Raw genomic sequence first — 20421 nt, 5'->3', positions numbered from 1 at the left:
CACCTTAAGAATAATGTTTTCTGGTTTAACAGAGAGAATGAATATACCTAAGAAATGCAAATACTTACAAATATTCAACACAAAGGAACAATATTTACCAAATGTAATCATATAGCACCATCTCAGAGGATGGAAAAATGATGCAATGGTCCAGTGACATTTCAGGTTATCTTGCAGGTGCAGTGTTAACTTTTTTAGAAGAAACTTAAGACACTTGAGTCAACCATACTGGCACTATTCATATTCTGATATGAATCGGGCTATTTCGAACTTTTAAGTGAATGTCACTCCAGTAAGAATGTGTCCTATCACATACCCAGAATTCAAAGTATGAAAGTGCCAGGAGCAGTCACACATCGTCTGAACCGCTTGTCCCATACAGGGTCGCGGGGAGCCGGAGCCTACCCGGCAGCACAGGGCGTAAGGCTGGAGGGGGAGGGGACACACCCAGGACGGGATGCCAGTCCGTCGCAAGGCACCCCAAGCGGGACTCGAACCCCAGACCCACCGGAGAGCAGGACCTGGTCCAACCCACTGCCAGGAGCAGTCTTACATTTAAAACATAGACGAGTCACCTCCAGAAAAACCCTGAAAAGGTGTACTGGAATAAGGTAAACTCAGTGAATGAACTTGCAGAGAAAAGAAAAAAAAAAAAAAAAGGCATTCCTCTTAATTAAAATTGCAGTACCTTGTTAAAGCTAAAAGGAAAAACAGGAAGATGACCAAGACAGTGAAACACAATGTTTTTTAATAAACAATGAGAGTACATCCAACTTCAATGAAAGTTTATCAACACATCGTAGCCGACAGACAAGATGTTTAAAAGCAATTCCAAGTTCCAAAAACTGAACTTTTTCTTCTAATGCTGATCTCCAGGCAATTAAAACCTGCTGACTCAGACAAGGAGTAGCTTCATGTCACCACGGACTGCTAAAAGTACGCTATCTGCAATTACTCTGAACCATTCCATTACACAGCCCTCAAGTGAATGACACTCATTCAAGTGGTTGATAGAAAAAAAGTTAAAGTTCAAAATTAGCCAAACAAAAGAGGACAGTAAGAAAAGGCAGAGATTTTTAAAATGAACTGATGATTACAATGGCTTGCATTTGAGTCCATGTCCCATTGGAATCACCTGCTGAATGCAGCTCTTTGATGATATTTGCAAATAAACAGCTCAGCTTAAGTGTCTCTACAAAAGTGGTCTTAAAAGACTCAGCTTAAGGACTCCTTACAAAACATAGTTCATATTCAGATTCGGTGTGTTTTGCAAAGCATCTGTGAAAGACTTCACAAGTGCTAAATAACAACATAAAACATTTCTCAAAGCGTACTGACAAAATGGGCCCCGGTTTAGAGGGGGTGCTCTGCTCGAGCCCTTGATCTCCCGAAGACGCCTCAGAAGAGGGTGCCCTTGGAGGGCTGTTACTGCTGCTATCCACCTGTGCTCCACCAGCCGCCTCAGTCAAGGTATTTCACCATGTACGGCCCCTCCAGCTCGTAGCCCAACTTCCTGTAGTAGTCCCTGGTCCCCACACCTGGAACCCAGAAAAACATGAATATCAGGGACAGCTCACAAGTGTGGCAGTATTCCAAATTTTTTGCACTTGCACCTATGAACACAAATGCAAGCAATTTCAGCAGCACAGATTAAACTTAAAACTAAAACAACATTTTAACAAAAACTAGTATGTGTATCATTGTAAAGTACATTACTTGTTCACTGGAGAATTTTTTCCCTTAAAACTAAATTATTCAGATTAATACTGGTAAATTCTGGTATTAGAATTCCAGTTATCCTGCTGCAGTGATTGAGAAGTGAGTGTAAACAGCAGTGCTGGGGAAGAGATGCTTAGGAAGGGGAGTGGATGGGGTTAATGTGCATACCAGAGATGACGGCCAGTTTTCTGGACCCATGCTCCTCCCGCGCAATCCTTTCTGCCTCTTCCATCAGCATCATCCCGAAACCCTGGTGGGAATAAGGAGGAGAGAGAGTGATACAGAGGAAGGAATACACAGGATGTGCAAAGGATTAGCAATCGTGTTGGCAAGATGCTGGTGTTCAGGTGAAGAGTTAAAGTCACATACTGTCGTTTTCAAGACAACCAAATTTGCAGAAAATTCTCACAACACTATTAACCTTCTCCAAGCAGACGTTGCAAATTAGCATCAGATGGAATTAATTAGATGAATACCCCTATGAATATTTATAGATGATTTTCTGCCGTTAGATACCACTGCACTAGTGTAAATTTCACCGAGAGGATTAAAGGCCTACCATACTTAACCATTTACAGTAATTTCATTTCAGTATTTCATTTCTTAGTATTGCTGTAACTGGTGAATGATGTGATTTATCACCTTTATGAATGACAAAAACCCAACAATTCCCTACAATTACATCAAAACACTTCCAATGAACTGAAACTTTTACAATATCGTGTACAGTTGACATGTTCACACGATATAGCAACCATCATTTTAACCATCATCATTTCATCATTTAGAGGTCCACTTTCCAAAGCCACTGCAGCACCACAGATTCTTTTTGACTGCCAACTGAAAAGTATTCATTCTAAGGCTATGAAACTCTGGAGAAACGGATAACAGAATGGTATAGTAAGCCATGTGCAGCCAGATTCCATAGAAACTGAACTCAAAAGACCTAGTGCTGCGTCTCCACCAACCTGGTGCTGGAACTTGCTGGGATCACGGCTGCTGATGGGCACCACGCTGCCATAGACGTGCAGCTCACGCACGATTGATGCTGCGCCCTTCAACTCAGGCCGGAAGGACTGTGCGGAGCAGCGGCGCAGACGCAATAGCCCAATCAGGATGTCTTGCTCCGGGTCTTCGTACGACAAGAAGGTCTCCCAACCCTCATTGGCCACATAGTCCCTGCGCACCAGCTCAACCTGAACTCCCAACAGGGAAAAGGGGAGAAGACGTGGGAACAGTTATGGCCCGGCAGTAGACACCTTTACAGCGTGTAATTATTCTGACCATCATGACGGAAAGGGATTTGGAGCCCTTCCGCCTGTCAGAGACACACTTTCACTGAACACGCAGTGCCATCAGAGTACACGTCTCAACTGAGTGGAGCTCAAGTGCTTTCAGCTGCACATGATCTCATTTTTCTACGCCTGCTCCATCTGCACAGTCAATCTGCTGCTACACTGCCACTAGCTAATTTACCTTCGTAATATATCCTTTCTGGGAATTCTGACACCACAGAGCCAGAATAATAATTCCGCTTCAAACTGGTTCAATTTCCGTAACATGTAGAAGCTACAGTACTATATTTCACTTACATAATGAAAAACTAGTTAAGCTCATGGAAGTATTAACCATTGCAGAGCACATGACAGTTTTGCTTCCTCTTTTAAATTTTGTCTTTATGGCTGCAAAAAAAAAACTGCCCATACAACAGGAGCAGACCTCTGAACACAATGTCTAAATTCAAGAGCTTAACTTATGTTTTTAATAACTACTTACAGATAGTTTTATGTGTGTGAATTTTTAGCAATCTCAGTACTTCATTCTGCAGTGAACAGAGCCTTGCTGTCCCCCACAGCCCCTATCAGCTCAGCACCAACAGCTCTCCCACTGGAAATCAAAGGGAACCTACAGGACTATGGGAAAGAACGCCAGACCACAGCCACCAGAGTGAAATCCACACTACGAGTCAATACTGATGGAAGTACAAGACAACAGATAACATTTTTCCCTTCAGTTTTAGATTGGTTTCCTAAAAATTGAGAAGGTATGAAAACACTGCAGTACTTTACAGTAGTCAAAGAGTAGAAATTAGTTTCTCCTTCCACACGGTGGAAAATTCCATCGTTTAAGTGGCGAAAGCCATTAGTGACTCCCTCCTCGCATTCTTGCGCTTATCAGCTGGACAGCGTGGGATTACTCTCCAGCAGAGCGAAGCGGGGAGCCCGTATTCCCCTCCCGCCGCTTCCCCTTGTTCCGCCCTGAGAATCGGCTCTGTGATACACGCCATTTCCCTCCTTCATTAGCGCCGGCTTCCTGCCGCTGGCCTCAGAGCTTGATTTGGAACGTGTTAGAATTATATAAACCGATTCCATGCAGCAAAATTGCAGACATTTGAATATCTGTCTGATGCATATGTAGAAGAGCCTTTCAAGCTCGGCCCTGTTAAATTCAGTGCACCTAAGTATCGACAAGCTTAGGGTTCTGACCTTCATGTATGTATTTTAGGACAAAAGCTCCAAAATAGACAATATTAAAATGACAAATTTTATGTGATAGAAAAACCAAACACTCAGCTGCAGGTACCTGGGAACCACACGACAGGACGCACCTGGTAGGGCCGTACTTTGTGGTGGATTTCCTGAATCCCCACCTCCCTGGTTCTGACATCGCGACACTGCAGAGAGAAATGACACACCATGAGGCAACCATGAAGTCCGAAGAATGCAGAGAATGGAAACGGAGGCCACCTGCTGATAACGCCTCTCACCTCCGTTCCCATGTCCTTCATCCGTGCCAAGGCCAGTTCCCTCAGGTTGCCGTGCTCCACACCAGAGCTCACCAGGGGCATGGGGATGTCCCTGCACAAAGGGGAAAGTGGTGAGCTCCCATGCCAACACCGCCATCCGCTGCTATAGTGCTTGGGCGTAAAAAACAAATTGCCTCGAAAAGCTGAGCCAAGTGTTACCTTTCTTCACCCGTTAATGGCCTGTCATTGGTACGCAAAAAGACTCCAGAAGTTCAGCTTCAGGTAGTCCAGTTGCACGAATAATCACACATAACACCATCAGCGTTTCATACAGACACCCCTCGACTTACGCAAATAGACTGTTCTTCAACCCCTTTGCAAGTCGAAATTCACGTATGTTCGATTTCCCCTCCCCCTCCATTACAGAGCCAAGCCTTTTCATTTCCTTCGCATTTGTTGGAAACACTGGTATTAAACAAAGTCAATATAATTCTCTAGTAAACAGACATGTTAAATACTGTAGTAAGACATAGGCATAATCAAGGAAATAAATTTTTACATTTCTATAAAGCATAAATTTAATTTAAAAATAGACTACTGCATACGGTACACGTAGAGTATTGTACTCTGCGTGCTTACCTAATATCTAGTAGTATGCTGGCACACAAGAGGGTGCTGTTGTTGTGTAATTTATACATTTTTCCATCTCAGTTATAGCACCTTGGCATTTCTTCATTATTGCTTTCATGCTAGCTGTTCCTTTCACGTGCTCCTTTATATGTGCAGCATCCTTCACTATCGTATTCACAGTCGATACAGCTAAACCTTGTTCCCATGTTATAGACAATAATCTTTTTCCCACTTTCATTCTTCCTTATTTTCAATTTCATTTCCAAATCGATAGCTGTACGCTTGTGAGACAGTTCTCGTTTTTCTTCAAGCGCACGTTTACCACCAGGCATTGTAAATAATAAAAAGGGTAGAAAATATTGGAAAAAGCACTACACTAACGAGAGGAGATGCGTTCACGCCTCAAAACACACGCAAACTGGGAAAATGCGGCTTCCTGCCTTGTCTGGCTACGCCGAATTGCACGTAACGTATTTCAGATGTTTTGCGTAAAATAAAAGCGCTATCCGTAAATAATAAACTGCCTACAGTTATTCACACATTTGTACAGTACAGCAATGTAACACACCCATAAATATATACTACAGGCAACTCACCAGTTCAACTAGAACACATTAAATCTTTGGACTCTGGGAGGAAACCAGGGCACCCAACGGAAACCCATGTAAACATGGGGAGACACGTCAGTGGGCATTTAAATGTATATTCTGTCTGTACTGGTGATTTTTATTTCTTTTTTGTAAATACAATATATTTTTGTAAATATGTTTAGTATTATATATTTTATTAATTTTGGTGCAAGCTCAAGTTTATTGTAGTATATCCCATAAGGTTCATGCGGTGGCATGATTTTTGGCTTTACGTGCACTGTCAGCAGCAGAGCAATGAAACACACATGCACATACTTGCACAAAACAGATGATTTAGAGCCATTTATTTAGCTGAAATAAAACTGTACACATTTTAAGTGTACAGTACTTGATTGGTACAGACAAGCAACTCATATAGTATCATAGAGGAATTAATGAAGTGAAACTGCCTTGTTGTGTTATAACATATAAGCTACTCAAAGAAAATGTACCAATTCTAATGGGATTTGATGATATTTTTAGCATGACTTTTGGGGCTCAGGACTGCCCACAATTTTTTTAAATAGTGAAACTAATGGTAATTATGCCTTATGACCTAAGAGAATGACGTATGAGAATTCACCTTAAGAAGGATTTTTCAGGAATGCATCCTCTTTGTCAGGTGGGGGAAGACTAATTTCAAACTGCTAATGGTGCCATTCATGCTGAAGATACTGGTCACTGTTAACCCTTCACTGGCTGCACCCCCAACCAGACTACTACGCTACTCCACCTCTGCTTGCTTGGTGGTCCCAAGCACAAGAAGTCCAAAATCAAAAGCACCAAAGTTTTCGGTTGAGGATCTGATTTGGTGGAATAACCTTGTCCTCTCAGTCAGAACTGCTTAATCTCTCTCTACATTTAAGAAGGTTTCCAAAACTCACTTCTCCCCTAACCTTGTAAATGCTCCATAAATGTGTAAATGTTTATTTTTAACAATTTAATAACAATTTGCTGAATAACGGATAAACCTTTAAGCAGTTACTAGTGTAACATGACAAATTTACTGTACTCCAGAATCACGAGTCTCCATCCAAGTCTCTCTCTGTTGATAAGAGGAGCTCATTGTATTTTTCTCCGAGATGCACGTCGCTTTGGAGAAGAGCATCTGCTAAATAAAAAAATGTAAACACTAAAGGAGACCACAAACTGAGGGTTTCCTTACAGTTTCAAGGATTCTTTTCCAACAAGCCCCAGAAGGCATCAGTGAAAGTCAATCGTAATTCAAGATTGAGAAGTTTCTATGAACTTTGTTAGTACTTGGAAGGACAGCCAGAAGACAAACCAAGCTGATATATTCATTCGTTTTTCTTAAATCAGAAAACGCCTGTGGAATGTCTCGGCTTCAGCAGAAAAATAGCCTGAAAATAAACCTGGCGATTTCATCTAGAGTGTCTGTACATCTAAGCTCCTTATCTCCATGAGCTCCATGCAACTGGAGCTGATAGAACACCTTGATCACAACAACATCTTTGAGAAGGGTGGGGGGAGGAACACATCATTGCCTGTTTGTATGAGTGCATTGGGAAGAAGTGAGGGTTGACACAATCTGTAAACAACCACAACTGCCTGAAACAAACATCTGCACATCTGACAACTGCTTGTGTGACTGGTGTACTTGTGTACTGCAGCAGAAGTGTAAAATCGAGCTATGTCCACAAATACACTCAGACCTCATATAATGAGGTCCTGTACAAAGGATAATGAAAACATACACCCTTTTTCATTCAATAGACTTATTATTCAGTACATTAGCATTTTTGCCTGGTAAACCATTCATTTTATTTCAACACATGGTAAGCACATGCACTCTGTTCTTCTTCCATAACAAAACCAACCACTGTATATATTTCCTATCATGTTGAAAATCTCAACAATCATAACTTAAGGTGAATATAATGCCACAACTGAAATAGCAGATTCAGTGCTGTTACCATCAATTCTTTTACCTGAGGTTTTTTTCCCCTAAGTGACTTACAATGTTATGCTAATTAGTGATTTTCCCCATTTTCAGTCACTAAGGAAGCTCCTTCATTTATCTTTTAACTGCTGTTTTTAATGGTAATATTCACAAGTATTCCACTCGAACCTCATTTTATCTTCATGTCCCTTGTTTCAGAACTACGTATGACCAACTCTCATTACAATTGCATTTTGTCTATGTACGGAAGAATCTACCCATTTGTTAGTCATGCTATCAACACAGTTTTTTGTGTACAGCGAAGACATGGGTCACTGACTTGGGAGTATCATTTCCATATGTTATAAATATCTGTGAGCCAAATCATCACAATATGTCTGTCCAGATTGTACCTTGTACCACACCCTATGCTTGCAAGGTAGACCCCAGATCTTCACGACCCTGCTTTGGAGAAGCAGTTACTGATAATGGATGAATTAAAACGTAACACTCAACAAAGCAAGAATTAATTACTATTGTTCCTAATATTATAAAATGTTATAACACACTTGCCCAGGGAGTATATAAAATATGTTGGTGTTGTCATTGTCATGCAATAAATACCTTTTATTTTGTTATTTAATACATTATAGATGATATTTTTCATCCAGGAACTGATTTTTCCCCATAAAAAAATAATAATTCAACCCCCTTATAATGGGAATTTAACAATTTCACAGAACTAATTAACCACACTGAGAGAATTTGGTGAACATATCTGATATTTTATATAAAAAAACCCACAGAGAAACTGATCTCAGTTGACCATATATCCTAAACTCCATCATAGAACAAACAACATCCCCTTAAAAAGCACAGATCCAATTTCAATTTTTAGGAAAAAAGACAAGACAAAAAAAAAAAAAAAAAAAAAACAGGCAAAAGGCGACGCAGAGCTGATGTGGGCAAATGGAAATGTGTCCTGTCCACAGACAAGCTTACTCCATCCTCTCACCTCTGCACACGGTACACTCGTGTCCATGGCGGAACCAACGCTAGAATCCGCGCCACCAGGTCCACCAGAGCGCTGGGTGAGTAGCTCTTGTAGCGGCCTGTCTTCCACAGCTCGTAAAGGCCCGTGCCCCGGATCACCAGAGTGGGGTACAGCTTGAGCCCATCTGGCCGGAAGGCTGGGTTCTCAAAGAACTCCTGCAAGTGGAGAGAAAGCAGTCACAGAGGGCTGGTCCCACAACCCTGAGCAGCACACAATTTAAAATTCTCGCACATGGGGAGGAAAAAATTCACAGCTGTCACATAATTCTGGCCTCACTTAATCTGAGTGTTCAACCGATCCAGTGACGCATGCAAAAGGGTGGAAAACCATCATTTTGAAATGACATTGTCTTTGTCAATCATACATACACTGTATATACGTGGCATTCGATCGGCTTTACTGCGTCAAACGACCTTCCTGGGAGCCTGCGCTGGGCCTGATAAGTACACATAAGGAGTGGACAGCCCTTAATGGGATTTCTTTATCACATCCCTGCTTGTGCTCTGCTTGGACAGAACTGACCGAAGGCAAGAAGACTCTGATTTTCAGGCAAGTGAGGGAATGTCCAGTAAGCAGGGTAAAAGATAATGGTGCTTTTGAGGAACCGGTGTGAGAGAACTGAGTGTTTAACTGCAATGCTCCTCCAAACTTCTCCAGAGGTTCAGGTCAACACGTGTTGATTTTGATGTTATCATACAAGACTGAGCAATGTGTTCCTTTTACATTTTTGTGGACAGCAGAGTAAGTTCCCATTTCTTTGGAGAAGACTCTACCTGCTAGATAGGCTAACCAAACGGCAAAGTAAAAAAAAACAAAACAAAAAAACCCGACAGAACCAAATGATGAACAAATTTTTATATTAATATTTCATATGGCCCTTGAAGTGACTAAATAATGTGATGGTGAATGTTCCACAAACTGACATATAGTGGATAAACACTATAGATGCTTCATATGACCTGGTCCCTACTTGCATTCTATTAAAGTTCTGTGATTTATCCAAATACCCTCCAATTCTCTATGAAACCCCAATAACATGAATCAGATCAGGGTTAATACTGACAAAGACACACTGCTATGGTAGCAGGACAACACACAGCACAGCCACATACTCAATTGTGACGCCTTGGTAATGACCTTCCAATAAAATAAAACCCCTCGATTCATTAGCCGTAATTGAACCCTCAATGCTGCAAAGCAGAGCATCACCACGGGGCATTAGGGCAGACAATAAAAACCAACAAAGCAGATCACACTTCTGCAGCACCATCGAGATGCAATTTTCACCCTGCTGTTTAGTTATTACCCATTACTGCACAAATACATCAAATGCATTCTGAGAACTGAAATAGCGGCCAACCTGAGGATTGCTCACTCCTGACTGGATGCAGCCAATTGAGGGCCAATTATGGAAAATTGTTCATCTAATGACAATCATATTATACTACTACTGTATTATTGGTCTCCTGCAGTCCCTTGAATCTGACTAGCTCCTGTGGATAGTACATATTTTCATGATACGAAGCTGCAGGTACAGTGATGTGCACAGGTAGGGACAAAAGTAGAGTGTTATTAAGGTTGTTGTTTTAACTAGAGGTTTGTAACATTACCCAGTGAATTATAATACAGCGAATAATATTGTGAATGATATAACAACATAATGTAAAAAAATAATATAGTAAATAATATATTACAAAAATTGAGTTTTCAATATTTTAAGGTGGGAAGAGATAGATGAAAGCTCTGATGGAAGGACAGTACTTACAATGAACTGCTCCACATCACGCTCCATGCCCACGTTGGGGAGGTCTGGCATCATGTGGGCCACCACCTTGAAGCCTGCATCCTTGGCAAGGTGGAAAGACTCACACACTGCCCGCACTGTGTGACCCCTGGGGTGAGAGTGTGTGTAGGGGAGCAGGGCAAAAAAAAAAGAAAAAAGAAAAAAACCACCCAAAAGCAGGAGACAAAAAAGAAAGATAAGCACCACAAGTGCTGGAACAAAGATTCAAAACCTTCAGTCAGAAGATGAAGTACTTTTGAGTTACATTCAATCCCAATTGCATCCTAAAATTATCCATTAAGTGGGTAAAATAAATCAAATTTCATGCCGAAACAAAGCTGCTGTGAAATGTAGTCCAAAAGACAATGAATCACTGCTACGGCCTGCAATGCCTATAAGGACACAAAGTCAAGCAAACACTGATTCGAGTCCCTTTTCCAAATCCAAGTGTCCACTCCTAAACAATGCCCTTTGACCTGTTGGTGTCGCGGGCCACGTCTTCATACACGCTCTGTACACCGATCTCCAGGCGCGTGCAGCCGTAAGCCAGCATGTCGCTGAGGTGTCTTTTGAGGCAGTAGTCTGGTCGTGTCTCTATGGTGATGCCCACACACTTGGTGCGGCTGCGCTCCGAGTACCTGTGGGAAGGGTCATGCTTTTATGGGTGATGCTGAGCTTGATGAGCGAAATGCCATGTTGGCAGCAACCTTGTCATTAATTAATCACATAATGAATGGAATAGTAGACGCTGTTACAAGTGTTAAAAAACCTCTTCTGCCAAGAGATCATCAGCACAGTCTTTATCTCTGTGTGATTATTTACATAACAGAGTACTGGTGCAAAACATGAACACACCGCCTGGAGATTACCTTTTCTTTTCTAAAGGTATTCAGGTAACAAATCTGATCAAGAGATGAGCTAACATGTCAACCCAGCTCTTCTGCAACAGTTTCCAGAGATGGAGAACACTTTTGTTTTCACTCTTCTGTCCAGGCCGCACAGGTGTACTCACACTTTCCACTCGTTATGTACACTATATGTTAGCAACATATCTTTTTAAACATAAGCCTGTATGTTACAGGTTTCTTGTGTTGTTTCAGATGCCTGTGCATTAAACCAACCTCTCATTACCTCTGAACATTTAGCCACAGAATGGCTCATTGTCCATATTGTTATGGGACAATCTGTCACAGACTTGTTGACTAAGTCTTCATCACCGGCCCCATTAATTACAATTTATAGGGACAGGATATTCAATACAGGTCTAAAATAGAAGCTGTTAAAAAAGAAGTGTTTTCCAATTAAAAGCTACTCTAACTTTAATCTATCACCAGCAGCAAGCAGTAATCAGTGATCTATTCCTGCCTTCAGGGACTGGCAAAATCAGATACAATGGAAGGATTATTTTTCTATAGACTACTGTGTAGCCGTTATATACTGTATGCGTGCTACTGATAAAGACATAAAACGAAAACGATTCACAAGATTTTTTCCCAGGAAGCGATAAGGCGTATCTTCCGAAGTACCTGCCTCTACATCACCGATTCTGCCTCTGGAGATAGTGGGGTTGGGTCTAAAAGAGGCTTGAGACAAGATGTCTTCACCATCGGTCACGGTAGGCCAAGAACAAGAGATCAATGAGCCGTTTTCCTTAAAACACTGCTGATATCCAGCAGTTCCGCTCCATTTTTTTGTACTTCCCAGAAGTACTCAAGGTTTCGCATTCATTTATTTCTGTGGATTAATTGAAACAACAACAAGGTCATGATTTATCATAAATTACAGGTCAAGAACCTTTTCCTCTGACCGGTGTTAACAGAAACTGGAAAGCGCAAGAAGTTTGGTATTTATAATACGTGACAAACCCAAAATGCACTGATGTTGCATTTTATAGATTTGAGAGTCAAATATAATCATGGAAAGTGAGAGTCAGGGTGAGAAAACCAGTTACCTTTGTCTTGGCCACAGACATTAAGAGAAAGAGAGCTACGCAGACACACACCACCTAATTCTGGAAGATACGGGCCACCGTGATATTGACCCTGCAGCCTTCCATGCTCCCGCACGATTAGCAGCCAAAACAATTACCCTAATCGTGTCATCTTAACGAACTTGCCGATAAGAAGGGCTATCCGAGTAATCCGGGGTGCCTCGTCTGCGCAGATCACTCTTTCTTATCAGGCTGGGAAGTAAATAAATGGGCAAACAAACAACTCATCCCTTCGGGGGCCATGCGTGACTATAACAGGTCTCATCCCTTCGTCTGACTGCGTCTGTCCGAACCGTCGCTGAGCAGTGGAACGAACTTGTCTTGAGCACCGGAGCGCAAAGTGCAGCAGTGCAGCGTGCCCCATGCTACCTCTCTTTCAAATGAACCCTGCCTGTTCAGGCTACAAAGTGAGAAAAGCAATTTAGATGGAATAAGTCACACTTGTGTTTTGGCCCGCAGTCAAAAAACGATGCAAGGCATGTCAATGGTGAATTATGTTCTCTTAACCGTTGCATGATAGATGGGGACAAAGAACATCGGGGTTCTTGGAGAAGTTGGTGTGCGTGGGCTGAGGACTGATTACTTTCCAAATTCCCAAGCAAATCGTTTTTTTTTCTTTTTTTTGAACTGTGATTACTGTGCAATCATTTTAAAATCGTTAGTAACATGAAGGTAATAGAAACGGCTGGTTCCAGAGACTAATTGGCAACAATACTTCAGCTTTTCACAACCTGGACTGCAAGATTCTTGGGGGGTGAAGAGGAAAAAGCTGCAGGCGCTGAATGACAGGGCACATACGTCAAATCTAAAGTTTCTCCAATTTTGCTGGATGATACGGTATGATTGACTGTGTTCCAAAACAAGCATTAATCATTTGGAGAGACTCCAGAGGTGGCTAAACCCAAACACGAGCAGCCACGGGAGGCCGTGCGTTCTCACGTCAGCGCTAAGCGATGCACCGCATGCCTTTCAAAGCCAAGGGCTCTTAAAGACCCCCGCCACCTCTTTCTAATTCTTTGTGTGCAGATTGGCAGCGGGTGACAGAATAGGGGTCCCAAAAAGAGAAGGAAGTGCAGCTTGGCTCTGCCGAATGGCACGACGCTCTGACTCATGCCCTTCCGAACGCCAGACCAGCTGCACTGGAAATTAAGTGCACTTATAGTCCAATTAATCAACCTTGTTTGAGCCATCGAGAGGGGCACACATGGACGCAGCTTCCTGTGGGAGAGGCCCCCATCGTGCCTTGAGCTACAAATTTACATTGGAGATTTCACTGTGCACCGCATGTGGCTGCCGGTGCTGAGCGCTTTGGGAGTCGACGAGTCTGGGACCTGCTCATTTGGGCTCCTTTGTCCCCATTGTGCCCATGCCATCCTTTTTTGTCCACCTTTGGACCGGGAGAATCCAAAAGCCTTCACGTCACATCTTTTTTCTAGATCTAAGATATAAAGAGCAGAATGTAAATGTCACTAGCCAAGAGATGGAGACTGAGCTCTGGGGACCACAAGTAGAGTCAAACTGGAACAAGTGAAGATTAATACTCAAAAAAATCCAATACCAAGATTAGCATATGTAGCTTCTTGGTGGGGCTTCCATTTCGCTCATTATAGCTAATAATTTATGAGTTATAACATACTTTAAATCTCAGCTTCGGTTGTGGGTACACCTTGACACTGAATATGAATAAAATAATTATTTTTAAAACCGTCACAACAATAAGTCAAAATAATAATTACCAGGCAGTTAACAGTCCAATTGGTTTTCTTCACATAAAGTATTATATTCATTAAGTTAACCACATCCACTTTTATTCTATGTCAGGTAAGTATATGAACATGTGTAATATACAGTATGTCCACAATATATTAATTTTGATCCCTATTTTCAAGTTGTCCTGTTTTTAAAACAAAATACAGATGCTCCTCTACTTACAATGGTTCGACTTATGATTTTTCAAAGTTACGATGGTACAATAGTGATACGTATTCAGTAGAATTCGTACTTCGAATTTTGAATTTCGATTGGTTCCCACACTGGCGATATGCGGTACAATACTCTCCCCCGATGTTGGGGAATGGCAGCGAGTCGCAGCATCTGCTAAGCCACACTTGCAGTCTCTGTAATGATCACGTGAACTTGTATAAACAACCGCAAGTGTAAACAACCAATACAGTGTTGAAAGCGTTTTTTATGTTGTGTTTTCACATCCCATCATGTCTACTAAACGCCCATGAGTGTCTTCTGCTTAAATTTGCCCAGCTGTAGGCTATAGTAAGTGTTCTAAGCACATTTAAGGTAAGCTAGGCTGTGATGTTCGGTAGATCCGGTACTTTATTCTTTCTCGATTTACGATTTTTCCCACTTACAATGGGTTTATCGGAACGTAACCCCATCATTAGTCGAGCAGCATCTGTAAATCTTCCTTAATGATTAATTTCTTGGCAAAAAATTACACACAAAGGAAAACTTCAAAAGGTGGCAATGAATTATCAACTGTTGACAAAAACCACATTTTATATTTGCTTCAATTTCTATGAATTAAAGTTCTGTTCGGAGATAGCAGCAATAAACTGCATAACATGACTGCCAAGAGATCTAGTTTAGTGAAACGTTTCCAAGTTAAAATACTACAGTACAGAAATATGTAAATATGTCTCGAGTCAATTTCCCTGCTGTCCTAAAAACAGAACAAAATAGACACAGAGAGACCCCTACTGGAATCACCATGTTTAACACGATCAATTTCAAAACGGTGACACAATGCTATTCCTAAACAGTATAATCATTTTCTCTTTGTTATTTCCTTATTGTTAAAGATAAATTTTAATATTACTTTTGTAGAATAAGGATCTTGACAATGATTTATTTATACGAGTGCAATATTTACTGTATCAATTCAACTAAACTCGATTAATTTTTCCAAAGCGCCCTTCTTGCACAGGTGAGGAGGAGTGCCGAACACAGGGTCAGGAAATATAATACAAATAGAATAAAAGGATGGTTATAAATCACATAACTAAAAGAAATATATTAATTATTAAAGCTGGAATTAACCAACTGGCCACGGAGGACAAGAAACAAAAATTTCCTAAATGAAAGGCAAGGGAGAAAAAAAACTACTCAAGGTCGAAGTGCCAAATAACTCAATACCTTGGTCAAGCGTACGACAGCATGAGTGAGATTCAGGAGATTAAGACAGGGGTCCTTCATACTGGTAGTCAATTGCCATAAGCACTACACAACCCACAACAGTTTAGAGCAATGAATAACAAAGAGTATAAAAAAAGTCATATCAGCAACTGTATACATGTTCCAGAATCATTAACATACCGATAAAATGTGGTGATAGCATAAGGTGCAGAAAATGATAACAGCACTGTGAAAACATGCAGCGTGAGTGTACCTGACAGCCTCGGCCACCGAGTTGGAGGTGTGACCAGAAAGGGCGTCATGGAGGTTCCGGATGAAGTAATCCCTATAGTCTTCGGGTAGGGCCATGAACGTGCCACCCATCACAATGAACTCCACCTTGTCCACGCTATGGCCTAACTGCTTCAGCTGCACAGACAGGAGAACACAAAACATCTCTAGCTTATTCTGCATGCGTCAAAAAGGCAGGGGCTTCAAACGAGTTCAGTCCTCTCGCAGTGGTCCAACTCAGTCACCGACAGCATGTCTGTCTGATCGACAACTAACAGTTCAAGATCAGCTAACAGTTCAAATCCCACAAAGAGAGAGCAGAACAAATGGGACCAACCTGTTCCACACGATGGCGAGTCTGCAGGTAGGGGTCATAGCGAGCGCGGATGGCCCTCATTGACGTGGGCTGAGACAGGACAGAGATCATTAGTTAAGGCCTGGCAGGTGCAGGGATCTAGCAGACACTGCTATGGAAAATCTGTTACAGCTATTTATTTAAACATTATGTTAACTAACTCTCACACCGTTTACCTCATAGCCAGTGTATGACTGTGTGGAGTATTCAAAGTCTGAATCAGGACCACCAGGGCAGTACCTAAAACATATAAACAGCAGCAGCAAGTAAGAAAATTTGGAAGTTAAAATACTAGGATCTGAATCCTTGGTCTTTCTTAAAACTTTTTTTATTTCAATATGAACCCATTACATTAATTTACTAATGAATAAGGAAACATTAAGCTGGTAATAGAAAAACATTTATCTACCTTTTCTGTTTGCATACATTATTGTATGTGTATTTGTAATAATTTCAAAGCAGATAGCACAGCTACAATTAAACAGAGAGGTTTCTATCAAAGACATACACAGAACTTCAACATAAGCAAGATCATGGTTACGGTATAGGTGAGAACAGGGGAAAAAAAAACATATTTTAGGCATGATCAACAACTCAACTTGTCCAATACCTCACCAAACCAGATAAAATCCAACAAATTGTTAAAAAAAGATTCCTACAAGTCATAAACTGTGTAATTATAAATTGGTCCCCACCTTACCAACTAGTAAGTAATAAACCTTTCGCTAATATGAGCTTTTTAGAGACTTAGCATTAATTAAATTACACGCCAAAGCATCACCAGATGCACCGACAGTTGGCACTCATGAATAGTAAGTGCTGCCTTATATTTTCAGAAGAGTGAACAAGGTGTAAAAGAAGCAAGAAGGTGAACAGGCTGAAGATGATCTTCTACTTTCTACATGTACCAGCTTTGAGCCATCAGTGAAGTGGCACCTCTGTCTTACGCCATCTCACTGTAATACCTCCAGCTCTGACTTAATACAGTCACCGCCTGTACTTCATAATAAATAAATATTATGAAGTAATAAGAAAAATAATATGCAAATAATATGCACAAAAGTAAATACGCACATTTCATCCTTTTTATTTCTTATAATTATGCTTTTATTTCTTATTACTGTGCTTGTATTGGGTATTAGTAAATGTCACGATGTGTGGGGTTTTTTTTTTTTTTTTTTTTTTTTTTTTTAAAAAAAAAGGGGGGGGGGGGGGGAGTATTCAGGAGCCACAGGTGAGAACCAACACCCTGGTATAGATTATGGGCTTTCTTATTTACACTGTGCTGTAAATACTCCTGCCAGAGAACTGTGAACACCCACGCGAGGGTACCAGGCAATCCGACTCACTAGGGGGAGCTCAGTGGGAGAGAGGGGGACGATGCACGTGCCAAAAAACTTCTGCCTCCCATCTTACAGAACTGCCTGTGTTGCTGACATTTCCTTTTACTCATTTGGTGGACACTTTTTTCCAGCACAACATACAACTCAAAGTAAACAAAAGTGCATTTCACCAACAGACAGAGAGATGCAGATACAGACACATGATTCTCAAGTGCAGTCCCTTAGTACAGTACCATAGTCTTCGCAAGCACCCATTACACAAGCAGCTCCATACAGATGATAAGCTCCTTGTCTACTTCCATCACACATTTGACTAACCAACTTTTTAAGCAACAAACCAACTCTCAGTCCGAATTAAGTTTATTAGCTGGGGATCAACTATACCACAACTTGGAGTCATCTTATATGGCATATGTCAAGTTTAAACACAATGCGCTGCATCCTCTGTCACTTACTCATTACAGACTGTATGCCTCAAACCACTTTCCGATGGATGCATGTGTCATTTTTACCAAGACTGGGCTGTACTCACACGCAGATATTGCCTGTGAAGTTGATATGGGGGCACCGGTGGGGTTTGCACATCACGGCTACCACCGCAATCTGTGCAATGAGACAGTGACACTTGTTTAAACTGCTTGCCATACACAGCTTACACACACATGCACGGGTAGCGGAGAATAGGCTCCTGGTATACACACCCCGCTGGCCGTGCGGATGGGCTTGGCCTTTAGCTTGGGCACCAAGGCGCGGCGGTACTGTGGCGGCACAGCGGCGATGATGTCCACCAAGCGTGGCTGTGCCGATAGGCCATACTTTGCTGACGTCTTTGTCTTCACTCTGAGGTGGGGAGATTACAGTTATACTACATCGGCTTAAAACATACAGAACTTAAAGTTTAACACACATATAAAGTAATTATAGTAACAAGTGAACTCTAAACTGGCATGAATTTGAACATTTTTCTTCTCCTTGTTTTTACTTACTATAGTTATTTAACCAATTCTTTTGTTATACCAGTCTAATGTAGCAGGAAGAGTCTTCCATGCAGTTGCATGCTGGGCAAACGGTATTTCTACAGGGGATGCCAGCACATGGAATAAACTATTGAGAAAGGTTGGCTTGGTCCTGGGAGATAAGCTGGAATCTTTGGAGGAAGCAGCCCAGAGAAGGACTCTGTAGCTCTCTCCTCTCCATCACTAGACTCTCACCTTCTGCAAACCACCTTGGCTAAACAAAAGAGCACCTTCAGCAACACACTAGTCCAACTGTGCTGCACCAAAGAGCACCACCTGCCGTCATTATTGTGGCAGACATTAGGCTCTATAACGAATCCACTCATTGCATTGGTGATACTAATGTCTTAATGTCAGAGTGGTGTTGAGCTGTACAGCTGTACTACTTTTTACTTTTTTTTAAAACTTACTTCAATCCACTATTTATGCAGTATTTATTTAATCCTGTGTTATTCTAAAGCCTTCTGTAATTACAACATTGCACGTGTGGTACTACAGCTTCAGGCGATTTCCTTTCCAATCAGCAACGTTTTTATCCATCTCGTACCTATTTACCACATTCATTGTGTAATTTCTGTACTTTCATTAATTGCCTACATACTCCATTCAGTCTGACGAATAACTGTAAAAACCGTGTGTTCCTCAGCCCTTGGCAGCTTCGAGAGAGAGATGCTGTTTTTTCTCCGGCTGAACGGCGTCAACAAATACTGACTTGTTGAGGTTGATGTCCTTTCCTTCTTCATGGGCCTCCACCAACTGCTTGATGACATCCGCAATCGTCATCATCATAAGCTCTGCACGGCTGAGGTCACCTGAGGAGTCCAGAGAACACACTGACACAGTGCTGGAAAGACATCATCAAAGACATACCAACTGTCCAGTTAGGTGAACATGTCACCATGAGGACAAAATCTGGGTTCAAAAACAGGCAAATCCCTTATATCAACTTAGTTGCACCTTTAGCTCCATGCTGTCCCCAGGCTGAACTACTGCAAGTGGATATCTTCTTGCTGCCAACAACACAGCTTAACTTATGAACAGTGGGGATGTGGACGATTGCTTTAAGTAGTAGAGGTAACATTACACCAGGATAAGGGTAACCCATCTGATTAAATTAATCATGACCATTATATGATTATGTGAGAAGAATCATGTATTTTGCATTTCAATTTAGTAGCCACATGACAACAAATCAAATACATCGTTAACTATTACTTACTTTTCTTCTTAGGCTTCCCCATTTTAAGATATACACAACAAATACAAAACCCTTTAAAATACAGATTAAACGGACTCCAGAGACTTTCTCGTCGTCAACATCGCACACATCCTCAATGCAAACACGATGTCAGCCGTAAATTGACAAGGATTGTCGAAAAAGAGATAAAGCGGAAGTGTGTTTGGAATATTTCTTTCGGGCGGAATGCAGTGCTTCTCAAAAAAAAGTTCCGAGTAAAAAGATACGGTATACAATACCACGGTTGAGTTTATAAGTAAGTAATCAAAATATGTACTAAATTTAATCTGAAATATAGGAACGGTAATGATAACATCAGAATCTTAATACAAAACTTTATTTTTTTTTTACTTAAAATGTACTTTTCGGCAATACTGAAAACAGTCTGATATTTCTGAAATTTTCAGTAATTCGCTCGACTACGGCTCGACTCGAGTACACAGCTTTTATAAACTGCTAAGTGTACAAGTGATTCGTAACTTAGTATGCCATTACTTTTCACTGCAACAGAGTCTTGTAACGTGTTTGTTGTATAAGCAGTCGTAGTATAACAGTTACTTCTTATTTGTAACATACATTTACATGAGAAATTTTCCATG

General features: G+C 41.2%; 1 protein-coding gene across 1 annotated transcript; it reads right to left on the bottom strand.

Annotated features, from left to right (window-relative positions):
- Positions 1-736: 736 nt before the first annotated feature.
- elp3 (elongator acetyltransferase complex subunit 3) lies at positions 737-19926 on the bottom strand. The gene is made up of 15 exons (XM_018735052.2): positions 19805-19926; positions 19298-19397; positions 18271-18409; positions 18102-18172; positions 16403-16466; positions 16209-16277; positions 15855-16009; positions 10938-11099; positions 10444-10570; positions 8640-8833; positions 4487-4577; positions 4328-4393; positions 2688-2915; positions 1888-1969; positions 737-1538 (listed from the first exon to the last, which is right to left on the bottom strand). The coding sequence occupies exons 1-15, from the start codon at positions 19824-19826 to the stop codon at positions 1462-1464; spliced, it is 1647 nt and encodes a 548-aa protein (XP_018590568.1). The 5' UTR covers positions 19827-19926; the 3' UTR covers positions 737-1461.
- Between the last annotated feature and the right edge of the window lie 495 nt (positions 19927-20421).

Source organism: Scleropages formosus, chromosome 1, assembly GCF_900964775.1.
Source record: "Scleropages formosus chromosome 1, fSclFor1.1, whole genome shotgun sequence".
NCBI lineage: Eukaryota > Metazoa > Chordata > Actinopteri > Osteoglossiformes > Osteoglossidae > Scleropages > Scleropages formosus.
The sequence above is the reverse complement of the archived record's forward strand: the minus strand, read 5'-3'. Positions and strand labels throughout refer to the sequence as shown.